Raw genomic sequence first — 12,953 nt, 5'->3', positions numbered from 1 at the left:
TCTGGAAATCAGTCTCTCTCTTTGAGGGAAAAACAAAGGACAAAAAAATTTACTGAAAACTTGGCCACAAAGTCAAGATCACTATTACCTGTCTGTGCAGCCAGCCATCACTTTCATCTTCATGTTTCTGAAACAAAACAGGATCATTAAATACCATACTTTGTCTGCAGCATATTTTACTCATCAGTGGAGGAAGTAGTTGGACTGAACCTGAAAATTCATGCAGAAGCACAAAGAAATTGCAAAATATGTGCTTCAGGAGTATAATCCAATGGCTGCTCTCCCTGTCTTTCCAGTCTGATGAAGAAACATTTTCTCACTCAAGAAATCATTTTTCCTCATCCAGACAAAACAAATAAAGCCACAAGATATAATATTCCCCTAAGAAATAAAGCTTGTTAAGAGGCAAATAAAGGTTGAAATGAAAGTTGTTAAGGAAAGATCTGTGCTCTATGCAGAGAATTGCATAATTTTTTTCAAGGGATAGATACACCAGAACCCCTTCTACTGTGGAAACACCTATGCCTGCTGAAAAGGTGGTTATATCAGTACACCACTTATACTAATACGTGTATAGAAAGTATTAATTAACTAAAATGACATTGTGGTAGATGAGCACAAGCCATTTTTAATGCCATTAAATTAGAATATTGCAGAAATACTCAGTTTGCAAACAGCTAGAGTATGCTTGTGCATGTATACAGCTATTTCAAGACAAGGAACCACTCTCTTACACACACAGAGTGTTCTCAGAGCCTTTCTATTCCTGGATTTTTAGAAACTGTGAAAAGCAAAAAACAGGTAAATATTGCAAACATTGTTTTTATTCTACGTCTGCCTCAATAAATGTGACAACTGAGCTTTTTGCCAGGTAAAATAACTGATATATGTGCTCCTTGTGTGGATTATGCACACTGACAGCAAGTGATGACTGGGCTCATCTCTCCTACCTTTGTACAGACTCCTGTGGTGGCATCACAGAGTGTCAGGATAGACACGTTCTGGGCCCTGTTCAGCCAGTTCACTGCTACCTTGGTGCTGGTTGCCCATTTCACCATGGTTATGTAGTATTCCCTGCAAAGAGAGGTGTACAGAAAACAAATCACAGTACTGACATCTGAATGAGTTGCCACGTGGCAGAGCAGTTGGAAGCTGCTGCAGGGGAATGGTCCAGGAGAGATGTCTGCTTGTTGAGAACTCCACGTCTTGATGTCTCCAGGCTTCCTTATGTACAGATTTCAGCCCCTAAAAATGACATTTTTAGGGCTGTGCAGGTGTTTTATCTGCCACTTCTGAAAGTCATTTTCAAAGAGACGAATGCAGAGATAAAGAATCTTGCAAGCTATTCACTCTTCCAAGAAGGACTGAAATGCCTGGAGTTACAAATTTATGCACAGGTGGAAAAAAATTGCAAACAATTTCCATTCTGAGCATGCTAATGGGCTGACTCAGACCTGTCACTGCTGATGGATGGATTCTTTATGCTTATGAAGAGTTAATGGCCTCTAAATATGCCTACTACACACCAAAATATCCACAAGTGCTGCATTAAAAGGAAAATAGCAAGGAGGATAGAGTTTAGACAGAGGTTTCTGTAAAGCTGATACAGCTGGCTGCCATAAAGATATCATCAGAGATGTGACAATTTGCATCAGTAAAACCTCCTCCCACACACACTCCCTGTACCATCCTCTTATTGCTGGACATACACTTGGATAACACTTGGAGTAAATCACTAGTCCTGCTCAGTCCTGGAATTAACATCTTTAGGAAAAGTCCTGCGCAGTTGTGAGCAATGGAGCCACCTAGGATGGGCTGGAAAATATAGGATCAGGAATAAATACACTAATGGTTGCCTTCTGAAAAGCAGTCTCTGGTGGTACCCAGGGATGTGGTGGTACCCAGGGATGTCCACCTTTGAAGCAGCTCAGGGCTTCTCCACCTCACCTGCAGGGTAAAACTCTGGCTGAGCTGACAAAGCTGGTGATGTTATAATAAACAGCTGGGCTCTGTGGGCCAAAGACATCCATGGATTGCAACATGACTTTTCACAGCATACAGTGTATAAAAAATGCATTAGCCCATTTGTTTGCTATAAAATATGTATAAGGAATTGTTGCTCTCATTGGAATTAATGTGCTGTGTCACTGGAGAGTACTTTGTGTTCTGGCAAATGCTCCTGCATATACTGAAGAGAAAGGGCAAAAGCAACAAAGGCCCATTTGTCTAGCAAAATAACAAGCTGGAAATGGATTTTGTTTTCAGTAATATTTAGTGCCAGAATTAGCTGGGGGAATATAACAAAAGACCTCAGCACTGGAAGGAACCATACTTCCAGGTCAGACAACAGGAGCCTGAAAATCCAGTGCCTGAAATAAAATTGTAATTTTAGTCTCTAGCAGCAACGGCATGGGACCTAAGAGGAAAAAAAAAAATCAACAAAGCTGAACTGTATAACCATCTCTTTTTTCTCTCCAAAATTAACTGAACAGATTCAGTCTCCCCAGAAAAGGAATGTGAATTTAGCACATGTTGTGGCTTGGAGCGTTTTTGCCATAAATCCAATTTAAAGTTTGAAGGATGTATATTCAGTTTTTCACATCTCTCTCTGTTTAAACACAGGAACCAGAGTTCTTTCTCAGGCATTTTTTATTATTATTTTAGGTCAAACATTATCTTCCCTACCACCTTGGAGATGGGTATAGAGTCTCGATTTCTCCCCAAAGCCTTTTGTAGCCATCAAGCTCACGGACATTCCAACCAGCAGACAACTGCAGAGCATTATTCTGGTCTCAGGGGAGTCTTTAACTCACTTCACATCTCTTGTGCAGGACAACCAAGCTTTCTGATTCCCATTGCAGAGGAAAATGAGACAGAAAGGTGTGATTCATGGCAGTAAATGTTAAACATCTGCAGCTGCACTGATTGAGCAGCCAGTGGAGAGGAACAGGGAGTCAGTGTATGTCCCAGGTCCTCCTGGCCTGACCTGTCACAGATTTATAAATGGAGCTGATTTAAGGAAAATCTGTTTCTTCCCATAGTGTGAAAACTAGACCAGCAGGTATACAGCCACTTTGTATGTAGACATCCACATCAGAGCAGGTTACAGCTCTCAAAGGAAAGGAATTACCAGCCTGAGCCCCTTTGGGAAGGGTGCAGTGAAGCTGAGCTTTGCAGTGGATTTCCCCATCCCAATAAAGAGGTTGGTGGTTGGGTTTGCAGTCATCCCAGACTGATTATTGTGCATCACCCTTATTCAAACTCTACTCAGTTGCCTTCTGGAGGTATGCATCTAAAATATGAATCTATATTATGAATATTTAAAGTATGACAACAGTAATACAATATTAAAGCCATAAACACCACAAAGAACAGACAGTGATGTATCATGTAGCCAAAGGAGAGGCAGCAGCCCAGCCCATGATCCCTGGGCCACAGGCAGCTCCTGCCTTTGATCCAGACTTGAGTTTTCTAATTATCTCCATTACTTATTTGTTTGAGACCTACACAAGGACCAGTGATGATTTCTGCACTCAGGGGAGATAACATCTTTCTTTAATTTGCCACCTGGGAAGCAAATATGATGTGAAAAAATAAACTGGATCATGGCCCAATTCTGACCATCTGATGTAACTCTTTCATTCTAATGCTTTTTACAAAAAAAAAGCCCAAATCTGTCAGACATTAAATGCTGGAATAATTAGGTTTTCCCCTTGAAGTTTCCAGCCCTTCCCTCCCCTTTCTTTTACTCACAAAAAAGGATACCATTGGAGGAAATTTGAAGGAGTAAAAATGCTCAGAATGAAAGATTTTTACAAAGCAAAACTATCAAATTTTTACATTTTTTCCTAAAGTATGTTTTTCCATCATCGGCTTTGCTTTTTTTAATTTTTTTTTTTAACTGAAAAATATCCCAACTCTGTGGAAATTTTCTGACTTCCTTTAATTCTGGAAGAAAAAAGACCCTGGCCTATCTCCATTTCATTCTCAGCTTTATTAATTGTACTAAAACACATTAACCCAGATAAAAAGAACACCAAGAAATACCTGTCTGCCCATACATCATCTGCATAACCAGATTAAGCACATTTAAATGCTTCAGATAGGGCTGCTCTGCTTGAAGATCCTTATCACCAGCTTCCCCTGTGTCTCTGAAACTGCCTCCTGTAACTAACTTTATGCTTCATCCCTCTTGTCTTTTTAAATGAAATATTATCACAGTAATCCTCCCATTTTAGAAAACATATGCATAATGAAAACACACCCCCATTGCTCTAGCAGCAGTGCTTACATCATACCCTAGGGATGGGAATTGCCCTGGTTATGGTGAAATATACAGAGACTAATTCATTATGATATATTTTGCATTATTTTACAATATTGATTGCAACCAAATAAATTACAGCCACTCATAACCATACAGGACAAGCTCATTAACAACACTTGGAACCTGCACTCTGAAGTTATTACTGTAATTATAATGTTTCTGCATCTCTCAGTTGACAGGGTATGCTAGCAACAGGGAAATGATACTGTCCAGAAGCCTCTGTTCTGCTACTGTGATGGGAATATTGTGATCCTGAAGGGCTGGCTGTTGTGTACAGATGTGGAGTTGTTTTCTTGAAAGGCAAGTGCAGTTATGCCCCTTGGGTTTGGTTTCAGGTCTTTTATACAGGTTATACATCTTTTGTTGTAGAAATTGACTTGAATTGCAGCACTTCAGAGTTACTCAGTGAAAAATAGGTTCTGAGGTTGACACTACCTTTCCTAGCAAAGAAAGGCAACTCCCACCATAAATAATCTCACTGATTTTATATGTTCTCAGTTGACTGTCAACAGTCTACCAATATCTACCAGGTATAATCAAGACCATATCTGAACCCTCCCAAGCCCTCCAAGATGCTCTGCTTCATTAGCTCCGTGCTCTACCTCTATCTTTACGGGCACTGGAAGTACAGATCCAGCAATCAAATTCAGCAATCATTAAAAAAAGGTGAGCATGAATCTTGGCTGGAGGCTTCAACACAACAAGTGAGGGATAAACTCGTAAGGGTCACTTTGGATACTTTGGATTCAGCAGCAGAATCTGATTTCTCTTGGCCTCCTACAAAGTTATTTCAAGGTTAAATCAAAGCTACTGAAATCTGAGTTTGGATTCTAATCTTAACAGCTTTTCAGGAAGGATTGCCATGCATTACCTCAAGCTCTTTCTCTCCTGAACAATTCTTTTCAAGTTTCACAGACCCATAAATGTAGCTCAAGCTTTGGACAGTGTTGGATGTACTGAAGTCCAAGACAAACTTAGAAACTCTTGCTGCATGCAAACTTGAGAACTTAATTAGTAATGGGTGTCTAAGTAGTTGGCTGAATTGCAGGCCAACCTCTAAAAGTCATTTGCCATAAAAAGAGAAAAAACCCAAGCTTTACATTTTATTATTATTGCATATTGGGCAATGTATTTGCAGAATATCCATCTGGTTTTATTCCTCTGTTCATCTCATGAAGGAGTGAGCTCATGTTTGCTTTGTTGCAGGGCTGCCCTCTTTGTATATTATAGTCTTTCACACAGACTGCAGGCAATATTTCCTTTTACAATACCTGGAATTACACATAAAATGTGTTCTTATGGATATGGGGATATTCTGCCAAGTTCTTTAAAAAATAACCTACTATTAAGTTAGCCTGGGTCACTGTGATTGCAAGTAAAAAAAATAATGTTCTGTAAAAATACAGGTAAGAAGAAAAACAATTTGAAACATTTCAAGCAAAATGTATTTGAAATAAAACTCTTCATCATCAGCAGAGAAAAGCACTATAAAATAATCTTGAAAAAATCAGGGACTGATTTGAAACCATGAGAGAAATCAGGTCCATCATCCCAGGGCAAGCAAGTGCCTACCTCATCCTCTGATCATCAGGAGGAGTCATCTCCAGGTCATGGGTAGGTCCATTCAGACCAATCACATGCAAAGAAATGGTTGGGTTTTCCATGCCAGCCTGGATTTAAAAATAAATAAATAAAAGAATAATTTACCATATCTTACACAACACAGCATGGGTTTGATTTATCATTGTATAATCCCCCATTTTATAATCCCTATGGATTATAAAACACACTCCCATTGTAAGAGGGGACAGCCTGGGCTGCTGCTGTCACTCACAGGAAAAGTGCAGCACAGAGGTGTGGAGAGGTTGATAGGCAGAACCATGGGGGAATCTTACTTGGGACCCCTCTAGCCTTGGTGAAAGATGCTAATTTTCATTGCTACTATAAATATTGCTCTTCTTTTGATACAAGGCTCTCTAACGTGCTGATGGAAGATACAGTAAAATACTGATGCATTTTGTACTGAAGGAAAGGGCATCCCCTGCTGAACCACTGTTACCTTCTGCAAAAACCGTGTGTGTGTGTGGATAACTCTGCTGTTACGTTAGGGTTCAATTTGGATCAACATGGGAGGTCACCAGGGCATAAAGGAAGAAGTCCAGAAGAAATGACTGCAGCGCAGTGAACTTCTGGACTGTCCTATGGTGGGAAATCCCAGGAGTGGTGTATTGCTATGGGAAGGTGTCTCTGCAACCAAGGAGAGATTTGCTCTTACATCTTTTCAGCCTAATGCTCAGGTACAATGTGTCTCCACAACGAGACCTGCTCCGACACTAAGTCATCCTGGATATTCTAAGGAAGCCTAAATACTATAATTTCCTTCCATATGAAAAGAGATGTATCTAAATGCTTGTTGGCTTCCAAACTCTCTGACGCCAACAACTCTGGCCTTGCATGGAAGCACAATTGCTTTTGCATTGGTACAAAGTAAGGATTTTTAAACTTTATTTTCATTATATTTAGAATGACTAAAATTCAGTTTAGAAAACTGCAATTTTACAAGTGCAGCTAAGGAGTAATGAAGGCCACATTTACTGGGGAACAGCTGATCTTCCCTTAGTTCTGTTTATTTTCATTGCTTATGAATGCACACTACTACACAGTCCCCTGTCTGAGTCTATTTGAAAATAAATATTTTGGGTTTTTTTAATAGAACAACGGGACTGTTTGTTTTATTTTCCCTTACCTTTGGATAATGATACGTTTTGACAGTAGGGTAAAGGCTGCCGGTGTATACTGGGATCTCCATGGTGGGGACTCTGGAGGCATTAATTGTTGCATATGCTAACCTGGTGCCATCAGGAGACCACCAATGAGCAATGTGAGTCTTCAAGATCTCCTCTAATTAAAATTAAAGCAAAATGACAGGAAAAGGAAGAAAATTGATTAGACATCAGTTACTAGATAGCAATAAATGAACAGTGTAGATATGAAAATCCCAGTCTAATCACAGCACAGGGAAGGTAATACATGAGTATCAATTAAAAATAGTCATAAAATTATGCTACATACATGAATGAACACAACTGATAACACACAACTGATAACAATGACTCTTAATACATAGGTTTATTTAGCATAATTTAGCATAAACTCAAGAAACATCAAATTATTCATGTTTAGTAGATACACCCATGACAGCATGAAAGGACCTGCTGCTCCTACCATGTGTCCTGTAATGGATATTTGGACACAGACACACACATATGTCAGGAACTTGGGTTCCTTCCTGCCCAAGGGCAACATTCCTAAGGCTCCCTCAGGGCTAGCAGAAAACTTCAGTAACAGATTTATTTCTCCTCCAGAAAGAGTTCATAAAGTCACCCCAGACACATAGCACTGGTTCAGTGTTTCTACGTAGACAGACATATTATACCAGGGCTTCTGGTACAATTTCAGTCTTTCTAAGCTCAGTTGCCAGATGGAAATGAACAGAAATAGCAATTTCCTACAGGCTCCCCAATGCTGCAACTTTGTAACACATCACAGGATACCAGGCTTGCGAGTCTGTGGTTTAGATAGCATCTTGACTTTTATCCCCATTTCTTTTTTAAACCACTTTTGCAATGCAATTTTTCATAAATAGTTCATGTCAGAGACTGATCTTTTCTTCCACTGAATTTTGGGATTACAGATTTTTTTTGTGATTTGAATAATGTAGTTGTAATTGAAAAAGTACTCAGATGCCAATAGAAACATGCCAGAATTCAAGGATGCAAGGAGAAAACAAGATTGCCATCAGAAGAAATCATTTTGATGGCTGGTAGAACCTAATTCTCATGAAACACAAGTTAAGAAAACTTCCAGTTACTAACACTTTTTCTTATCTTTTACCATCCTGTATTGCAAAGATGACTTCAGCTTATAGATACGCAGAAAAGCTATAAAATTCACTCTTTGACCAAAGTGTCTCCAGCCACTGACATTTGGAAGACACTAACTTGGCTTTTTAAACCTCCCATTTTGTGAAAGGCAATAATGTAATCCACTTTCATTAATAGGCTTAATGTCATGAGTCATTCCTATTTAAACCACAGCAGAAGTTCTTGCATTTGCTGCACAGACTGATGGGCAGGAAGACAGGTCTCATTACTTTGATGTAAGAATAAGAATTAAAGAAGCTGCTGAGTCTTTCTAAGCCTCCATCACTGAAGTCCTGCCCCACAAGTCCAAGCAGTTCCAAAGTCTGCTGTCACCTCTGCTCATTGCAAAAACAAATGAGGATTTTCAGAGCCCACCATGGTTGTACAGCATCTTGTGATGACCTGAATGTGCCTCTGGTCTGGAGAGTAGAAACTCACCAGACTGTTTTATTTCTTCTTTAAAAAAATCTTGGATGAGTGACCCTTGAAGAACAGACAAGCAATTACATTCACCACAGAGCAAATGAAAACCTCTGTTAACCCAGACTTGCATATGGATTGAGAGAAAACGCAAAGTAATGTTACGAAGGGTACCAGGGAAAATCTCCCTTAACTGTTCTGCTTTCAACAAATAGCAAATGAATTACTCAGTACATAATGGCAACAGCTAAGTGAGGTTGTGAGAAGATGTCTAGGAAGTTGCAATATTAAATGCACATGTCTGGCAAATCTGCTTTGCTGCATTGTCCCACCTGTTGTATGCACATTTAAAAAAAAAATGCTGCTTTTGACATCTTTATCAGTTGTTCATTAAAGAGATAATTAAGAGCATAAAGGAAAAGGAGTAAAAATGGTTGGTAGGTGAATCCTTGGCATTTTAACAATAATTGGGAATTACTTTATTCAGCAAACATTTTCTCCAGAATCCTAGACTTAATGAAGCAGTTTTGCAGAAGGACACATGCCAAGAAAGGTTTTGGGGTCCTCTGTTAATGAGATTTAATTATGTGAACCTTTGCCTTGAAACAAAGCCAGGACCTTGCCATGATTAGAGAGACCAGTTAGTTTTAGCTAACCAGAGAACATTCTTACGAAATGTAAAATGCATTAGTACCAGAAAATAATTTTCAGCAGAAAATAAAATGTCATTTGCGTACAATTTGTCCTGGGGACACTTTCTTCTTTGCACTTGCCCAGATGCTCAGGAAATCAGTTGGATTCAATACTTTTCAGTCTTTCTAAAGCCAGCTGAGAAATCACGTTACATGTACAAGAAATGAGCTTCTCTTTAGACACCAAAGCCCCACTCCACATCCACCTCATGACCTCCTAGCTAAGAGTATAAAGCAATAACTGATCAAAACTTTTTCTCTTTTCCTCAGAGCCTGCAGTTTCTGGGTGCTACAAGATGTAGGGTGGTGTGGCCAAGCTGTGGAGATTCCTGACACCCAGTTTCTGGTGGCTCTGTGCTTCTCCTTTCTTAGCTTGCCAGCCACCACATCAGGGCACGAAAACCCTAAAAATGTACAAATGAAGCGTGCAGTTTCCTGAAGTGCACAAGGACTCTGATACTGCCCATGCAGGCTTGGGGGCTGAGCTCTGAGGCAAGTCCATGCTTATTCCATGTTACCACATTCAATACTGAACACCCCTGAAACAGCTGGATGACCAGCAGGGAATTTCTGGTGGGAATACATATTATCCAGCTGGTAAACCTGGGAGCAGGGATTGGATGGACATTCCTACTAGGTGTGCTATTGAAAACTAGCCCAGCAGGTGTGTAAAATGAGAGGAAGCATCTGCTTGTTTCAATCTTTAAATTAATGCCACCAGTACCTGCAAGAGCAATGAAATGGAAGATTGTATCTTACTTTAGGTAACAAACTTATCAAGGAATCATAGGACAAAGGGCTGGAAAGGATTTAAGAAATCATATGTCCCCTTCCTCCATGGACATCATCCACCCCTATCCTGTAAGAATCTTGATAAGTGGATTTTACTATTCCATCTCATAGCAGCTTTAGCAAAGGTTTGGCCATAGAAATAAAAAAAAAACTTTAATTGTCATGTCCACCTCTGTCTAAGCACTGAAACATCCCATAAGAATGAATGTGATATCGGGATGAAAAACTAAGGGAAAAGAATAAAGAAATCATTTTCAAGTGCAAAAATATATTTTTTGTTCTGTCATCTCAGTCAATAGCATACAGCTGTATTAGCTGTATAATTTACCCACAAAATCTCTACATACCATGAGCATCAATACCCCAGTTCCCATGTGCAACAAAGCCAGCTGAAAACACCACCCTGATCAGAAACTTTCCTTTGGATACCCACAGATTCTCAGTGCAAGGGCTTTTCAATCTATAACTGTTAACATCTTAGAATATGAAGGGAAGATACATTACAAAGAATACAAAGAAATTCACCCTTCTCTTCCAAGAGAAAATATTACTCACTCATAGATTCCTGATACAAATAATCAAGAGATTCTCCAGAGATCTGACTGGTGTGTCCAACCTTGTGTTATATGGATGAGCTGCAGGTAACAACTGCAGTATCATTAAATACAAAAAAAATTAACTCCTATTTTCTAACAGCTGAGGAGATATTCTTGTAAACTGAGCAGAAGGGTTTTTTTAACTGCAGCCAGAAAAGCAGGAGCTTTCTTCATCCCAAAGGGTCAAAATAGGGTATAATGAGTAGAGGCACTTAGAGGGTTTTACCTATTAAGGAAATCAATTTATTTTATACAATTAAAATTTCTTTTTGTTCCACACATTTTCTTCAGTAGATACTCAAACCAATATTACTAATATTGTGCCCACAACAGAAAATAAATAGTTTGATTCTCTTCTCAGTAGATACAAACACATGCACAATGAAATATATCTAGTTTTCTGTCAGCAAATCCATTAATTTCAGAAAATTTTAGTTTTTACACAAAGAACTATGAAAGATTTTCTCTAATAGAGGGGATGTTCCCTTCTGAAATATTTATTCCTAATGTGACAAAGTGCAGCATTTCCATGAAGCTTAGTCAATGGTTTTGTTTGTGTGATGTATTAAGTAAGGCCATTAAGTATTTGGCTTGCTGAAGACATTTTGCTCTTTTATTAAAACTATTAATAAAAAGGAATTTTAAACAAAATGAAATGAAAGCCTGACACAAAGACCATGGCTTACATAAGAAAAGAAAGCTCGAAAGAATTTGTCAGAAGGAAGCATCAAAAGAACATAAGAAAAAGAGAGATCAGAGAACAGAAAGAGGTCTAGGAAAAGTGAATCAAAGACTTCTGAGATAGAAAAACCCCAAGGGGTCTCATTGAAACATCAAATAAATATAAATGCTTATTTGACAGCTGCCATCTGTTTTAAAATCAATTACTAGATCATCTCAAATGACCAGCCACACGACCTTATTGATTACTACTGGATTGTTTGAAAGCACATATTTTTACCTGATGAGGGAAAACACATTGTTCATATCAGCCTTCTCTGACATGTCTTTCAGGGATGGCTCTAGAAGACCACCCTCCCAGCTTTTATACATGCACAAGCAAATTTTTGTCTTGCTTGCTGTAGCATAGAGCTGCACCAACTTCCATTAAGCCATTATAATAGGTATGAAATGGGTGTAAAAGCAGCTATGTGTATACAAATAGTATAAAACCATTTCATATTACTATATCAAATCTACATTTTCCTGCCTTGACATTATTTTGTGCTGATGTCAGTAATAGCCTTGCAGTTCTATTGATGTCGGTGCAATTAATCCTCTTTCACAGTTGTCTAATTGAGTCAGGTGGTTAAAAAAAGCAATTTTGCAGGGCCACTAAATCAATCATCAATCCTTTGTAGAAAAAAAATTAATTTTTTTTTTGGCTGGGCCCAAATTCCAGCCCTATCTCACACTGCCTGTATGCAGACAACAACTGTTCTCAAGGTGTTCATGTCATTGTCCTGGAGACCCTTAAGAAAACCTGAGCTGCCCTGCTCACTCCTGTGACCCTTTATTCCTACTCAAATTGCACAGCCTCCTCTGGCACTGACAGCCAACAAGCTTCAGAAGAATAAAATACTACTTGCTCTCCTGGACATGCTTTAAAGAGAATGTTTTAAACATGAAATCCTTGATCCCCAAAGCTCCCCACCTTGCCAGCAGCATTGTGCAGCCATGGAGCGGAACAGACACAGGAGAGGAGCTCTCGTGTTCAGCAGCCACAAGAAGGTGGCATCTCAGGGAAAGGAGCCCAGCCAGGAGATTTGCATCTTCTCAAGCACAGGGAAGGTGTGGGCAGCAAATGTCATTAATTTCCCCTTAGTCGTGTGGTTTAATTGCTCGAACACATCTGCTGCTGCTCACACAGCCTTGCAGCCCTTTGCTCCTCCAGAACATTGTGTTGAGAGGGAGCAAGGATTTGGCCACTGCTTTCTGCCTCCCTGTGCCCAGATGCTGAGGGCCTGGAGGGAAGCTCATTTTTAAGCAGAATGGTTCACACTGGGCACTGGGGATAACTGTATGGAAGTTTCCATGTGTTCTGCGTGATCAACAAGGTCACATCTTACAAGAATTGGTGCATGGCCAGAGCCAAGGCCAAGCTTGGCAAACAGGCAACCCCCCCAAATCTGAAGACAAATGGGCTGTGGTTTCTATGAGATGAAAGTGACTCTGTAATAACACCACAGGCTGCTGTGCTCCA

The 12,953-nt window shown here is 39.5% G+C and overlaps 1 protein-coding gene across 1 annotated transcript in view; it reads right to left on the bottom strand.

The window, feature by feature from the left end:
* Positions 1 to 12,953, bottom strand: part of DPP6 (dipeptidyl peptidase like 6) — a 393,798-nt gene that overhangs the window by 46,502 nt on the left and 334,343 nt on the right. The window contains 4 exon segments of the mRNA XM_071734726.1: positions 89 to 127; positions 951 to 1,074; positions 5,900 to 5,997; positions 7,074 to 7,228. Of these exon segments, the coding sequence (XP_071590827.1) occupies positions 89 to 127; positions 951 to 1,074; positions 5,900 to 5,997; positions 7,074 to 7,228 (416 nt within the window).

Source organism: Heliangelus exortis, chromosome 2 (assembly GCF_036169615.1).
Source record: "Heliangelus exortis chromosome 2, bHelExo1.hap1, whole genome shotgun sequence".
NCBI lineage: Eukaryota > Metazoa > Chordata > Aves > Apodiformes > Trochilidae > Heliangelus > Heliangelus exortis.
The sequence above is the reverse complement of the archived record's forward strand: the minus strand, read 5'-3'. Positions and strand labels throughout refer to the sequence as shown.